This window comes from Propithecus coquereli, unplaced genomic scaffold (assembly GCF_000956105.1).
Source record: "Propithecus coquereli isolate 6110/MARCELLA unplaced genomic scaffold, Pcoq_1.0 Scaffold104, whole genome shotgun sequence".
NCBI lineage: Eukaryota > Metazoa > Chordata > Mammalia > Primates > Indriidae > Propithecus > Propithecus coquereli.
In genome coordinates this window covers 505445-522090 of record NW_012134303.1, presented here as the reverse complement: position 1 = coordinate 522090, position 16646 = coordinate 505445, and the positions used below count along the sequence as shown (strand labels likewise).

General features: G+C 41.1%; 1 protein-coding gene across 2 annotated transcripts; it reads left to right on the top strand.

Annotated features, from left to right (window-relative positions):
* Window positions 1-3074: 3074 nt before the first annotated feature.
* On the top strand, window positions 3075-4635 carry LOC105811264 (protein BEX1). 2 transcript variants are annotated; one of them, XM_012645416.1, is made up of 3 exons: window positions 3075-3177; window positions 3552-3630; window positions 3999-4635. In XM_012645416.1, the coding sequence occupies exon 3, from the start codon at window positions 4004-4006 to the stop codon at window positions 4391-4393; it is 390 nt and encodes a 129-aa protein (XP_012500870.1). In that variant the 5' UTR covers window positions 3075-3177; window positions 3552-3630; window positions 3999-4003; the 3' UTR covers window positions 4394-4635. The 2 variants fall into 2 exon arrangements, with proteins under 2 accessions (XP_012500870.1, XP_012500878.1); XM_012645424.1 differs by lacking the exon at window positions 3552-3630 and having other exon boundaries at window positions 3127-3177.
* The last annotated feature ends 12011 nt before the right edge of the window (window positions 4636-16646 follow it).

Below are 16646 nucleotides of genomic sequence, written 5' to 3'. Positions count from 1 at the left end.
TACAGAATGGACTAAAATATTTGAAAATCATATATCTGGTAAGGGACTTCTGTCTAGAATATATAAAAACTCAACTCAGTAATAAAAAGAAAAATAACTCAAATATAAATGTGGAAAGGATCTGAATAGACATTTCTCCAAGGAAGATATACAAGTGGCCAAAAAGCACATGAAAGATGCTCAACATTATTAGTCATCAGGGAAATGCAAATCAAAACCACCATGATATATGACATCATCCCCACTAAAGTGGCTAGAATCAAAATTTCAGATAATAACAAGCGTTGGCAAGGATGTGAAGAAATCAAAACCATCATACACTACTGGTAGGAATGTAAAATGTTCAGCCATTTTGGAAAACAGTTTGATAATTCCTCAAATGATGAATCATATTATTAATATTAGTATAAACTAGAAAACATTATACTAAATGAAAAAATCCAATCCCCCAAAACATATACAATTTCATTTATATGAAATGTCAAAAATAGGGAAATTTTTAGAGACAGAAAACCATTAGTAATTGCTTTGGCCAGGAGAGGATGAGGGGACAGGGGAGTGATAGCAAAAGAATGAGGGGGAGGTAATTTTTTTTTTGTTAACTCACACACACACACACACACACACACACACACACACACACGGGGGGGGGGTTCTTTTTGAAGTGATTAAAATGTCCTAAAATTGACTGTGATGATGGTTGCCCATACCTATGAATACATTTTAATATTAAAAACCATATAATTTTACACTTTAGATGGGCTAATCTTATGGTATGTAAATTCTATCTCCATAAAAAAGATATAAAGAGAGACATAACCAGACTTAGTTATTAATTGAATATAAGGGACAAGGTAGAGGGATTCAAGGATAATGGTCAGGTTTCTGGGTTGGCCAATGGGTGAATATTAAGGTAGAAAACAAAGGGAAAGAAATTGGTCTCAGGTGGGAAGAAGTGATGGGGGAGGGAGGGAGAGAGAGAGAGAGAGAGAGAGAGAGAAATCACCTGTAGATCAGGGACTTTTAAACTTTTTATGGGGGGAGGAATCACACCTTCTTTTGAGAATCTGCTAAGAAGTATGGCTCTTTTCTCCACAAAAAATGTAAATATACCAATATACCACCACCCATCCCCCAGTTAATTTTGAATAACCTTTGAGGGACGCCATAGACTCCTGAGTTGAGAAAGCCAAGTGACTAGGATGGTCAGCAGGGAGTGTTCCTACGACTACAGCATACATGAGGAGGTATCAGGGTGGGTATGGATTGGCAGATAGTGACCCTGCAGCAAGACTAGGCTCTTCCTGGGTAACCTGGAGGTGAGGCAGCTAGGATGAGTGTCCCAGCATTGTGTACCACCAAAGCCATGTGAGAGCAGAAAGGTCCAGAGAGGCTCCCTCCTCCCCACCCCAGGTGAAAAGAGAGCAGGCAGATTTCAGAACCCACCGCTGGCCCACCCGTGCCCCCCGGCCCCAACCCCAGCAATCACTTCTGGAATCTCTCACCCCAAAGCTGTAGAAGGGCTCACTTCTGGTTCCAGTATGGGAACAGACCTCCCATCCTTGCTGGGAAGTGAGTCACTAGATGGGAATTTGGGGAAGAAATGGAGGGAAGGAACCAAAGGCCTTTACTAAGGTCACTACCTTGTCACCTGCCTAGCTATATTTTTGGGAGTAAGCAACAGCGTCAGGAGTCCGAAAGTAGGAAATGAGAGGCTCTGGAATATGGAGGTGGGAAGACCAGTACCTTCCCAACTTCTTGTCAGGGAAGGGATAATCTGACTATTTGTGAATCCCTCAACCTGCCTTGGCCTCAGGGCTGTTCCCTCTGTTTAGGTCTTCAAAGCCGTCAATAGTAATAGTCATTAGTTGTCAGCAGGAGATGTCAGTTGTCAGCGAATGCTTTTCCATATTTAATAAATGTTTGTTATAATAGAAAAAAATAGAAATGTTTATTAATAAAACTTGAAATTTGGCTGGGAGTGGCGGCTCATGCCTGTCATCCTAGCACTCTGGAAGGCTGAGGCGGGCGGATCCTTTGATCTCAGGAGTTCAAGACCAGCCTGAGCAAGAGCGAGACCCCCATCTCTACTAAAAAAGATGGAAGGAAATTAGCTGGACAACTAAAAATATACATATTAAAAAAAAATTAGCCGGGCATGGTGACGCATGCCTGTAGTCCCAGCTACTCCGGAGGCTGAGGCAGGAGGATCGCTTGAGCCCAGGAGGTTTGCTTTGAGGTTGCTGTGAGCTAGGCTGATGCCACGGCACTCTAGCCTGGGAAACAGAGTGAGACTCTGTCTCAAAAAAACAAACAAAACAAAACAACAACAACAAAAAAAGCAAAAAACCTTCAAATTTGTTCCAGAAGGAAAAAAGGTAGATTGTTTACATAAAATGGCCAAGATCTGACAACTAGATTGCTCCCTGAATTTTACTTCACAGATCATTTTGAAAACATCATCAGCTGTGTTGAGGAAGATTCCCTCTTTGTTTTCCATAAAATTTTGAAACAAGTGAGAATGATCTAAGAATGATGTTGTGGAGCCCAAAGAAAATGTTTTCTGTGTGCTACAGGTGAACATAAACAATGTTCTTTTTTGGTTTTTTTGTTTGTCTGCTTAATTTTCTAGGTTGAAGCATTTCTTTAAAAAATTTCATTATTTTCAACATTTTAAGGGATGCTGATTTAAAAAAAGAAAAATTATTAGGAAGCATATATACAGCTTCCTAATAATAAGAAGAGGAGAAAAAGCATAAAAGACCAAGGCCAAGGCCAGGAGTGGGAGGTATGGGTGGGGGACAGGGGGAGTACAGACCCTCCCTGGTAACCAGAGATGGGTAAACTCCAACTGCAAGGCGATGATGCCACTTGTGGGCCCTCAGATTGGAGGGGACGGAGATGAGTGACAGGGCAGCGTGTGCTGGGGCTCTGCGCACAGACGGGAGGAGGGGGGTGTCTGTGCTTGCGGAGCTGGGGGGGGGTCCTGTTGACTGGCCGCCGGCAGGCGGGGGTGGTGGGGAGGGCGAGCTTGGCGGTGACGCGCGGCCCTCACGTGACCCGGAGCTGCAGAGCGACGCAGCCTTCGGTACAGTCGTCATTCGCGTCTGGCTACCAGCTCCCCGCTGCCCTGCGCTCGGTGGCGGGCTGGCATCGGGCCCGGGGAAAGCGGAGCAGGTAAGGGCCCCGGGGCCCGCGCAGTAGCGAAGGTGGCAGCTGTTTTGCGACCCCGGCGGCGGGCGCACAACAGCGCAGCAGGTCCCGCCAGCTTTCAGCACATCCCAGCATTCTCAGGAACATAAATAGTGGCCCCCTGGGGTGGGGATTCTGGGGCGGTTGGGGTTCCAGGGCCAGAGCAACTAAAAGCGATGGGAAATCACCCTCCGCCAAGTCCCTGCGGAAAAACGGTGAACATCGCGGGGGGCGGGGCGGCTGGGGGGGCGGGAGCCGGGAGACGCGGGGCGAGGGCGGCGACGAGGGTCCGGGCGGGGAAGGGGTCGGGAGCGCCCGGCTGCAGCAGCCCCCGCGCCCCCCACCCCGGCCGTCTGCAGGTCTGCGGGGCTAAGTGTCGCGGCGGCGCACCTCGCGGCGAGAATCGGGAGGAGCAGGAGACTGCGAGGATAGGCCCAGGTCGGTGCCCGGGACAGTGGTGGGGGTGGGTGCAGAGTCCAGTCTGAGGCCACCTCCCAACTCCCCCATCGCCTGTCCTCCATTTTGGTGTCTGCAGAAGTCTAGTGATGGATCTGTAGGGAAAATGGTGGGTTTCGGGGGGAGGGAGGCGAGAGGACCGAGAGGGAGGGGGAGGGTTCGGACTGGGAGCCCCCTAGAGGGCGCACGGAACCTCTCAGGTGGGAAAAATGAAATTAAAAAAAAAAAGCGTCGATATCCCAGACGCTGAATCATGAAAAAAAAAAAAAAAAAAAATAGTGAAGCCTCTGTCCTCGGTGCTGAACTGTTCACCAAAAATTCAGCCCTTTTTCTCGCCTTTTGTCTCCTAGGAGTAATGGAATCCAAAGAAGAGCAGGCCGTAAAAAATATCAGCATGGAAAATGCCCAAATGAAACGCGAAGAAAAGGAAGAAAAGGAGCAAGTTGCTAACAAAGGAGGGGAGCCCTTGGCCCTCCCTCTGGGAGCTGGTGAATACTGTGTCCCTAGAGGAAATCGTAGGCGATTCCGTGTTAGGCAGCCCATCCTGCAGTATAGATGGGACATGATGCATAGGCTTGGAGAGCCACAGGCAAGGATGAGGGAAGAGAACATGGAGAGGATCGGGGAGGAGATGAGACAGCTGATGGAAAAGCTGAGGGAAAAGCAGCTGAGTCATAGTCTGCGGGCAGTTAGCACTGACCCCCCTCACCATGACCACCATGATGAGTTTTGCCTTATGCCCTGAATTCTGTTTTCCCTGAACAGGGAGACACCTGCTTCCTAAATTTACATGTTCGTGATGTATCTTTGTTGTAAACCTTTTGATGTCATTTGTTTACGTGGGTCTCCTACTACCAGCTTCTAATTGAATGTGGTTGTGTTTTTGACTAAGTCTGTAAGATTTTTGTTAGCAGAAGAATTTTACCTATTGCATGAAATGATGCTCATTATATATTGTGAAGTTAATAAAGCAGTTTAAAAAAGCAATCTGTATGTTTTATTTAAAAATTTATATCAGTCTATTTTAATATATGAGGTGAAAAGTGCTGAACTTGAATATACCAAAGGATTAATACAAGGACTCATTTCTGTGACATGGGTTTATGTGTATTTTTATATTTTCTGTAGTTTGAGAAAAAATGGAAACAATAACCTTATGAAAGCAATAAGGTCACTTATTAAATACTTAGTGACCGAATTTGGATCTTTTAGCTAGGTGAACAAACCCAGGAATTTTTATAAATTGGGGGTGACATTTGCCTCACATGATGGTGAAATGAGGTCATGAATGTGTGATCTGTTTACATGTTTTTCCCCTGTCCGCACTTATGATGCAAGACCACCAGCCTCAGATTTTCCCTTCAGATATTAAGCAGAGTGCCCAAAGATAGGCCTCACCAGTCCAGCATACCTCCTGTTCTCTTCAGTACCGCAATGTCTGTTGTTCATGCTGCAATTTCTGTTTGACAAGAGGCAGGCACTTAACAAAAGTAAAATTAATAATGACTGAGTCAGGAGCTCTGAGTTCTTGTGTCAGTTCAGTCCCTGAATAAGTAAATAACCTTCAACGTATAACTTCCCTTCTCTAGAAGAGATTACTTGTAATTCCTAAAGGAACACTAGATTCATTTAGTAATATCTTAGTGTTACCTAAAAGTATGATAATCTGCTACCTGTGTGAGAATCACTAGGGAACATTCTTGATAATGTGGATTCATATGTAGACCTAGGGTCCCTAGATCTACTGAATAGGGCTTCAGAACTTTCATTTTAAGCAAGTTTCTCAGGTGATGCTGATGCACATTAAAGTCTAAATGGCTATTGGTATGTATATATTTATTATGATCTCAATTCTTAAATAATAACCATAATAACTAGAAGAATATAAAAGTAAATATTTGAAGTTAGTTGAAACATTAAAATGTAAAGGATGAGATCATTAAAAAGACATAGACTTACTACATAAAAATTTAATTTTTTATCTCTTGTGGGATATTGGGTGGTTATTTTTTGTACTCAACTACATTTTTCTTAAAGAACATGGATGACACATGCTAAAAAGAAATACAAGCTAACAACAGAGTCAGATCCAAAGAACTCTCAATGAGCTTATAAACGCAATGGAAGCACATAAAAATTCCCACTGACAGAACTCAGATATATAGATTTCATGTTAGCCTTGGCTATGGTATTCGTACCCTGGTGTGATTACCACTCCTATAGAGCATAGGCAAAATCACTATGTCTTGTTTCTAATCAATAAAGCAAAAGTGATGGGATGGCACTTCTGTGATAATGTTACAGAAGACTGTGACTTTCATCTTGTTAGCAGACTCACTCTCTCTCTCTTCCTCCCTCTTTCCCTCCACTCTCTTTTGCTGGCTTTGATGAAACAAGCCACCATGTTGGAAAGGCACATGTGGGAAGGAACTGAGAATGTTCTCTAGCCAACAGGTAGCAAGTAACTGAAGCTCTCAGTCAATAATCCTTGAAGAACTGAATCCTGCCAAAACAACAAAAATGAGTTCAGAAACAGATCCTCCTCCAGCTTAGTTTTCAAATGAAACCCTGGACCTGGCCAACATCTTGATTGCAGCCTTGTAAAAGACTCTGAGATGGAGGACCTAGATAAGCCACACCCAGACTTCTGACTCAAAATTTACAGGAAAATAAAAGCGTATTGTTTTAAGCTGCTAAATTTTGGGGTAACTTGTCACACAACAATAGGTAACAAATACAGTATGTATCTCTAAAAAATAATGATGCTTTTAAAATATAACCATAGCACCATTATCAAACATGAAAATGGACAATTACTTAATGTTCACTTGGTGTTCAAATTCCCAGTGGTCTCATAATTTTTACCCCAAACTATATAAATTAACACAAAGTAAGTTAGGTACCTGAGCAAAGCTATTGGCCTCATTAGGTTATAAATAACAGGAAAAACCTGTTAATGTAAAGCTTTCTACTGGGAAGCTGACAAAAGAGTGTGTTTGAGAAAGAGCATCAGATCCAACATAGGCCTGGGGACACAGACTCTGAAAGTCTAGCAAATGCTAAGAGAAAAGCTAATTTGTTTTATGCAATGAAAATTTAGGGTAGGCTGAGGGTCAGGAAGGGGAGCCTATATACAAATGAGTAAACCCAAACAGTCATTTGATATGCTAATATCTGCCTTTTTCAGAAGTCTTGGCAAATAGTTACATTTTAACATATTTTTTAAGTTTTTAATTTTTAAATTTTATTGATGTATAATAGATATACATAGTTTTGGGGTACATGTGATAATTTAATACACTCAATATGATTTGTAAAGATCAAATCAGTATACTTTGACTATCCATCACTTTAAATATCTGTCTATTCTTTATGCTAGAAACATTCAAATTATTATCTTCTAGGTATTTTGAAATGTACAATAGATTATTGAAACTATAGTCACCCTGCTGATCTATATAGCTCTAGGTCTTATTTCTTCTATCAAAACTGTATATTTAGGCCGGGCGCGGTGGCTCACGCCTGTAATCCTAGCTCTCTGGGAGGCCGAGGCGGGCGGATTGTTTGAGCTCAGGAGTTCGAAACCAGCCTGAGCAAGAGCGAGACCCCGTCTCTACTAAAAATACAAAGAAATTAATTGGACAACTAAAAATACATAGAAAAAAATTAGCCGGGCATGGTGGCGCATGCCTGTAGTCCCAGCTACTCGGGAGGTTGAGGCAGGAGGATCGCTTGAGCCCAGGAGTTTGAGGTTTCTGTGAGCTAGGATGACGCCACAGCACTCTAGCCGGGGCAACACAGTGAGACTCTGTCTCAAAAAAAAAAAAAACAAAAACAACAACTGTATATTTGTACTCATTAATCAACTTCTTTTCATTCCTCCCTCCCTACTATCCTTCTCGTTCTCTGGCAATCACCAATATACTGTCTATCTTCATAAGATCCAGTTTTTTAGCCTCCACATATGAGTGAGAGTATGTGATACTTATCTTTCTATGCTTGGCTTATTTCACTTAATATCATGATCTTCAGCTCTATCCATGTTGCTACAAATGACAAGATTTCATTTTTAATGCTAAATAATACTCCATTGTGTATATATACCACATTTTCTTTATCCGCTCATCTGTCGATGGGCACTTAGGTTGATTCCACAGTTTGGCCATTGTGAATAGCACTGTAATAAACATGGTAGTGCAGATAACCTTTCCATATATTTATTTTTTTTCTTTTGGATATATACCCAGTAGTGGAATTACTGGATTATGTGACAGCTCAATTTTTAGTTATCTGAGGAACCGCCATACTGTTCTCCATAGTGATTGTACTAATTTACATTCCTACCAACAGTGTACAAGAGTTCCCCCTTCTCCACATCTTTTCAGAATCTGATATTGCCTGTCTTTTTGATAAAAGCCATTTTAACTGGGGTGAGATGATATCTTATTGTGATTTGATCTGCATTTTGCTGATGATTGGTAATGTTGAGCATTTCTTCATATACTTGTTGGCAATTTGTATGTCTTCTTTTAAGAAATGTCTAATCAGATATTTTGCCCATTTTTAATTGCATTATTTGTTTTTGCTATTGAGTTGTTTGAGCTCATTATATAGTCTGGTTGTTAATCTTTTATCAGATAGATATTTTGCAAATATTTTCTCCCATTCTGTCTGTTGTCATTCCACTTTGTTGACTGTTTCCTTTTCTGTGCAGAAGCTTTTTAGCTTGATGAAATCTTATTTACTGAATTTTTCATTTGTGTCCTGCATTTTTTTTGGCTTCTGTGTATTGGTTCTCAATTTTCTCATCAATCCCCTTGATATTACTTGCAATCCATATTTTGAATTCAATATCTGTCATTTCAATAATTTCCTTTTGGTTGGAGTCCACTGCTGGAGAGCTAGTGTGGTCTTTTGGGGGTGTCGACAGAACCTGTTTTTTCATATTACCAGAGTTCTTATGCTGGTTCCTTCTCATTGGGAACCTCTTCCCTCAGCTCAAAACAGAGAGTTCTCTTGTTCTCTTTTGCCAGGAACTCTCCTCCTCAGTGCAGGGAGGGAGAGGTACACTGTCTTTTGGCTCATGCAGGTAGGTGCCCCCGTGGTGTTGCTGGTAATTTGGGTCAGTTGAACCTCAGATCCCTGGGAGAGTGTTCAGGTGCTAGTGGTGGTGAACTAGGTTAGGTAATCCCCAGTTCCCAGTCCCCTGAACGGTAGGTATGCTTGAGTCCTGGGGGAACCAGCCCAAGACCAAGCTCACAAACTTGCCCTCAAGCCTCCGTGAGTTCAGGTGCTCGCTGTGATAGTGAGGGGTGGGTGATGTCTTGCTCCAGAACAATGCTCAGGCAGGAGAAAGGTGGATGCCCTGTGACCCTGTGACAGGAGCAGTGGGCCCCTCTTGATGAGATAAGCAGAGGCAGGCAGCTGTGGGATGCACAAGCCACTCACACCTCTCTCTCTACAGTGACAGTAGTCTCTGACCTCCGGGGGCACAAAAGTGCCCAGATTCCCAGCTCCAACCCTGGCCCAGCTGCAGCAGAGGTGGTAGAGGAAGCTCAACCCATTGCGTTCAGGGCTTCAGACTGGCTGTGGGCTGAGGCTGAAATTTTCTGGCAGGGCAGGTGTTGTCACGCCAGGGACTTGCTTCCAGGGAGGGCAGGCTCCTCCCAGAAGCCATAGGCAGCTCAGGGAGAGAATTGTTTGCCCCACCCTCCCTCAGGGGAGGTGGTAGCTTTTGTCCTTGGGGCACACAAAAACACTTGCTTCAGCTTTTTAGAGGGAAAAAGTGAGCCTCAAGCTCCATGGAATCCTGGGTGTGATGAGCATTCTGTCAGAAGTGGGGCAGCTGCTCCCAAGTGCCCTGGCTTAATTGTCTCCTGTGTAACTCTCACTGGTCCCTAACAGAAACAGCCATGGCTGTCTCACCAACAGTGGGTGGGGGAGGAGGGAGGAGAAGGCCCCTAATGGTGGGGAGCTGGTGCCCCGGCCCCTTTTGTCCTAAGGAATCCTCTGGCAGGCTGCATTCTTCTCTCAGCCGGAAGCACTCCACTCTGAATGCTCATGCTCTGCAAGTCCCACGGTTCCCCCAGGACCAACTGGTCTCCCAAGGCTGCTGCCATCTTGAAGTGGAAAATTCCACTGACAAACAGCTGTCACTCTTGCCTCTGTAAACTGCTTGCAGGCACCAAGGTGGCTCAAGACCCTGCCCCCACTTCCTCCCTCATTGTAACTATGCCCCACTTCCTCACTCATTAACTGTGCTCCACTTCTTCCCTAAGCAAAATGTATAAAAGACTGCTACGTTCTTTGTTCAGGGCTCAGAATTTGGGAGGAAAAGTCCCCCTGTGAGTCCGCCAGCGTATATAAACCTGTTTTGCTATACTTCCTGTGCCTCTCAGTCTGTTCCCAGTCAATTCTGCTGTAACAGTCTCAGTGGTGCTGGAGTGTTGGTTGTGGATCCAGTGATACAGAGACCCAGGAGCAGAGATTCCTGGGTTGGACAGCTGCAAAAACACTGCCTGTCCATGAAGGGAGGGCAATGAACTACATCCTCTTTGCAGAACCTGGGTGTTGTGGGTAGAGTACTACTGGGGGTGTACCCTATCTGAAAGCCTGGTACTGGCTGTTCCACAGCTCATCCATGCCAAAAGCTCATACTTGGGAGCCAAGGTGGCTATGTCCACAGCATTGGGTGGTTGGAGGGGGGGAGGTTCTCATCTCCAAATCCCTTCCTGGGCTGCACAGCATTAAAATTCTCAAATAGTGCCTTGGGCCTGTGACCAGAGAAGGTGCGGCCTCTTTCAGGCAAACAACATGGGCAAGATGCTGGGTGGAATACTGTCCCCTTGTGTCTCAGTTTCACAGCAGCCCGTAGCAGGGTAGTGGGAATTGCCCTAGGTAGGAGAGATTGGGCTCCCCTGTCCCTCCTCAGCTAGGTGGAAGCTGCTGCTGCATCAGCCAGAACTCAGCTCCAGGGTGGGGCACTGCCCAGCTATAAACTCTAAACTGGCACCTTGGGCCTGTGACCAGAGAGGGTGGGGCCCCTTTCAGGCAAAAACATGTAAGGGATGCTGGGGGTAGTGTCATCCACTCACAACTTGGTCCCACAGCAGCCTGTAGCACGGTAGTGGAGATTAACCTAGGTATGTGTAGGAAAGCTTGGGCTCCATGTCCTTCCTCAGCTGGATAGGGCTGCATCAGCCTGAGTTCAGCCCAAGGGCAGGATGCTGTCTGGTTTCAAACTCCCAAAATGGTGCCCTAGGCCTGTGACCAGAGAGGGCAGGGCCCTTCTTAGGCAGGCAGGAAACTATGGGGAGTGCAGTTTGCTTGAGATGCAGTCTCACAGCAGCTGGCTCCAGGATGGTGGGCACTGTCCCAGATGCATGCTGGAAAGCCAAGTTTCCCTATTCCTCCCCAGCCAGGTGGGGCTGCAGACATGTCAAGCCCAAACCCAGCCTGAAGGTGGGACACAGCCCAGAGTCAAATTCTCAAAATGGGGCCTTGGACCTGTGACTGGAAAGGCTGGGGCCCCACCAGGCAGGGAGCATGGGTGATAAACTGTGGAAAATGCTGTCCACTCATGTTTCAGTCTCAATAGCAGCCCACAGCAGGGTGGTGGGGAATCTGCTAGGGGTGTGTGGGAATGCCTGAGTTCTTCTATCCTTCCTCAGAGCCATACTGCAGGAGCAGGTGCAGTCTGTGGGTCTGCCTGTGGTTCCCTGGTGTCTAGTCTCTTGGAATGGCATCTGGCTCAAGTTGCTGTAGGCTTGGATGCCTGTGGGCTCTGCATGAGTTCCCTTTCTGGAACAACATCTCTGTTGTTGCTGTTGATGTTGCTGTTTTTTGTCTTTCTTTATTAAAATTATACCTTTCAACTTTTGGGTTCCAGACCAGTATGTAAGGGGCATGGAAGTTATCACTCCCATTCTCACAACAACAAAAAAACCTGATTAGCTAAAAATCAACAATTCTTAGACCATTAAAGAATTGATGTCACAGGACAAACCACTGTCTCTCCAAATTGGAGAGATAGACAGGTGTATATAAAGAATCACAGCTTACTGGAGCAGAAGCCCAGAAGTAGAAAATACCACTGGATCCAGTCCCACAGTAGGAAAATATCAACTACAATTGATGAATTGCTAGAGGCTCAGTGTGGACAAGATTAAGAGTTAAAAACTCCTGATGGGCCCAGTTTTAGCCTGCCACACCCCACCCTCCAACTCCACTTTGTGAATTTTATCTCCAGGAGCCCTACTAAGTTCTCATAGTGAAGATCAGAAAAAAATATCCTCCTGCTTTTGGCAAGGGAAGGTTAAAAGTAACCATTCTGATATACACCCAAAACATTCTACTCTTCTTAGCAAGACCTGCTCTCAAGAGAAACAAACCAAATTGGGGGAAGAGAAATACCCAACTCCAGCTCTCTCTAGCTTTCTAGGTGAGCGAGGTGAAATATCCAACTCCATCCTCCTTTAGATTTCCTGACTCACCTAATTGGCAAGAGAGGACTGAGAAACACTTGTGAAGGTCACAGCACAGGGGTACAAGCTCACTAAAAGACTGAAACTTAATACAGGACAAGAGAACACTTCTCTTCTCCCAACACCTTACAATCAAATCATTTGGACTTCTATATAATAACAGGGAAATATAACAGAAAAATTGCACATGTCATAACTTATTTAAAAAGAAGTCCCTTAAAAATCCAAAGACAACAGGGAATAAAAAAGCAAAGATACCAGAGGAAATTTTTGCCTCTGACACCTGTAGTTACAGAAAACTGTAAATACAGCATAACTCCTAACCAGATAAACATAAATCTCACACTAAAGGACTATGCATCTCTGTTCTTTTACTCAGTACATCATGTCTGGTTTCTGACAAAAGAAATTACAAAGCATACCATAAAATAAAACACAATTTGAAGATAGGGGGAGACAGAGAGAATGAATATCAAAACCAGACTCATATATGACAGAGATTTTTGGAATGATCAGATCAGGAATTTAAGATAAGCATGATCGATATACTGAGGGCTTTAACAGAAAATGTGGACAACATGCAAGAACAGATGGGCAATGTAAGCATAAAGATAATTAGTCTAAGGAAGAATCAAGATGAAGTGCTAGAAATCAAAAACTCTGATAGAAGTAAAAAATGTCTTTAATAGGCTCATCAGTAGACTGGACATGGCTAAGGAAAAAGAATCAGTGAACTTGACAATATGTCAATAGAAACTTCCAAAACTAAAATGCAAAAAGAAAAAAGAATAGAAAAGGTAGAACATAATATCTAAAACTATGGGGCAATCACAAAAGATATAATGTATACATAATGGGAACACCAGAAGGAAAAGAAAGAAAGGAACAAAAGAAATATTTGAAGTAATAATGGCTCAAAATTTTTCATAATTAATGACAGACACCAAACCACAGATCAAGGAAGCTCAGAGAACACTAAGCAGGATAAATACCAAAAAAAAAAAAAAAGTATAACAGGACATATCATATTCAAACTGCAGAAAATCAAAGACAAAGAGAAATCTCTAAAGGAGCCACAGACGGGATGGAGGGTGGGAGAATGACAAAACACCTTGCCAATAGAGAAGCAAGGATAAGAATTACATCAGACATCTCTTGAAAAACCATGCAAGCAAGAAGAGAGTGGAGTGAAAGATTTAAAGTGTTGAAATAAAAATTCCACTAGTCTAGAACTCTATATTCAGTGAAATTATCCTTCGAAAGTGAAGAAGAGATAAAGACTTTGTCAGACAAATAAAAGTTGAGTGAATTTGTTGCCAGTATATCTGCCTTGCAAGAAATGTTAAAAGTAGTTCTTCAGAGAGAAGGAAGATAATATAGATCAAAAACTTGGATCTATACAAGAAAGGCATAGCATTAGAGAAGAAATAAATGAGGGCAAAATAAAATTTTTTATTTTTCTTATATTAATAGATTAAAAGATAACAGTTTTTTCAAAATAACAATGTATTCAGTGATTATAGTTATGGATAATTGATATGAATAACAGCAATGTTATAAGTAAAAGGAGGGAGAAGTTTGGAATACTTTATTATATGTTACTTGCACTATCCATGAAGTTCTATAGTATTATTTGAAAATGAACTTGTAATAATTATAAATATGTATTACGAACTCTAAGGAAAGCACTACAAAAATTTTTAAAAAGTATTATTGATATGCTGAGAAGAGATAAAATCAAATCATATAAGATGTTCAATTAAAACCAGAGAAGACAGAAAAATAGTGGAAGACAAAAAATAAAAAGCAAGAAAGAAATAACAATGGTAACAATTAGAAACAGTAACAAATACGGTAGATATTAATTCAACTATATTAATAATCACTTTAAATGTCAATGATTAAGTGCATCAATTGAAAGAAGTATACTATCAGAGTCGATAAAATAACATGACCCAACTTCATATTGTCTATAAGAAACCAACTCTGAATATGAAGACATAGATAGAATAACAGTGAAGGAGCTGAGAAAGAGGTACCATGTTAACACTAATCAAAAGAAAGCTGGAGTAGCTATATTAATTTTGGGCAAAGAAAAATTCAAAGGAAATAAAATTACCAGGATAAAGAGGGGCACTACATAATGAAGTAAAAGGGTCAATTCTCTGAGGAAACATAGCAATCCTGAATGTGTATGTTACTAACAAAGAACACCAAATATATGAGGCAAAACCTGGTAGAACTGCAAAGAAAATAGATGAATTTGCTATTGTAGTTGGAGACTTCAGCACCTCATTATCAGTAATTGACAGATCCAGCAAGCATAAAATCAGTAAGAACATAGTTGAACAGAACATTATCATCAATCAACTGAATCTAAAATCTAAAGTATTTATAGACTACTTTATCCAACAACAGCAAAATACACATTCTTCTTCACTTTACACAAAATATTCACCAAGATAGATGACATTCTGGGCCATAAAACACACTTAACAAATTTAAGGGAATAGATGTCATGCAAAGTATATTCTCAGACAGCAGAATTAAATTAGAAATCAAGAAGAGAAATATAGCTGGAAAATCCTCGAATACTTGGAAATTAAATAACATGCTTCTAAATAACATATAGGTTAAAGAAAAAGTCTCAGTAAAAATTTTAAAATATTTTGAACTACATGAAAATGAAAACACAACTTATCAAAATTTGTGAGAACTCAGCAAAAGCAGTGCTTAGAGGGAAATTTATAGCCTTGAATGCATATATTAGAAAAGTAGAAAGATCTAAAATCAATTATCTAAGCTTCCATATTAGGAAACTAGACAAATAACAATTTAAATCCAAAGTATGTAGAAGAATAAAAATACAAAAATTAGAGCAGAAATCAATCAAATTGAAAATAGAAACTTAATAGAGAAAATAAAGCTAATTCTTTGTCAAGATTGATAAAATTGATAAACTTCTAGTCAGATTAACTAAGACAAAAAAGACAAGACACAAATTACTAATATTAAAGAGGCCATCACTATTGACCCCATGGCCATTAAATGGATAATAAAGAACACTATGAACAATTCTATGTCCACAAATTTGATAACATAGGTGAAATGGATCAATTCACTGAAAGACACAATTTATCAAAACTCACACACACAAAAATTATGTGAATAGGCCTATATCAAGTAAAGAAATTAAACCGATAATTAATAACTTTCCAAAAGAGAAAGCACCAAGCCCAGATGGGTTCACTGGTGAATTCTATCAAACATTTAAGGAAAAATTATATCCATTCTCTACAATCTCTTCCAGAACACAGAAGTAGAGGGAATACTTTCTAATTCAATCTACAAGGCCAATATTACCTTAATACCAAAACTGGACAAAGACATTACAAGAAAGTAAAATTATATACTAACGCTCATGAATAAAATAAAAATCTGTCAACAGAATACCAGCAAATCTAATCCAACAATGTATAAAAAGAATTATACATTATGACAAAGTGGGATTTATCCCAGGTATGCAAGTTTGGTTAAATATTAAAAAATCAATTAATATAATCCATCATATCAACAAGCTAAACAATAAAACTCATATAATCATATTAAGATAGAGTGAAAGCATGTGACAAAACCCAACCCTCATTCATGATAAAAACTCTCAGCAAACTAGGAATAGAGGGGAACTTCAACTTTATAAAGAACACACTGAACCCACTAGATCACCAAAGACCTCACTGTTGTAAAGCCCAAGGAGTACTTTCTGCCCTTATCCAGAATTTCAATTTCGTTATTTTTTTTAATTTCAAGAATACATGTTCCATGTATAAAAAAATATAAAATCATATACGAATATATTTGTTTCTCCATATCTGGGGAAGATTGGTTCCAGGACTCCTCTTGTATACCAGAATCAATGGATGTTCAAGTTCCTTATGTAAAATGACATAGTATTTGCATATAATTATGTACATCCTTCTGCATATTTTCAATCATCTCTAGATTACTTATAATACTTAATAAAATGTAAATGCTATGCAAATAGTTGTTATACTGTATTGTTTGGAGAATAATGACAAGAAAAAAAGTCTGTACATGTTAAGTACACTTTTTTCCCTTAATATTTTTGATTCTCTGAATATTTTTTTTCTGAAAATTTTGAATCCATGGATGTGGAACCCACAGATACAGAAGGCTGACAGTATAGGGCATGAAAAGTCAAATTCTTTGGTACTACACACTTCCAATGACAATGACTGTTACAGTTCCCATGTATAGTTTTCATATTTCGTCTATGCAATTGCAAAGATGTGGAAACAACCCAAGTGTCCATCAATACATGAGTGGATTAATAAAATATGGTATATGTATACCATGGAGTACTACTCAGCCATAAAAAAAAATGGTGAACTAATAGCTCTTGTATCATTAACCTGGATGGAACTGGAAACCATTCTTCTAAGTGAAGTATCACAAGAATGGAAAAACAAACACCACATGTACTCACCATTACAT

Coding starts and splice junctions, on each gene's coding strand:
- LOC105811264 (XM_012645416.1), top strand. CDS start 4,004: ATGGAATCCAAAGAAGAGCAGGCCGTAAAAAATATCAGCATGGAAAAT.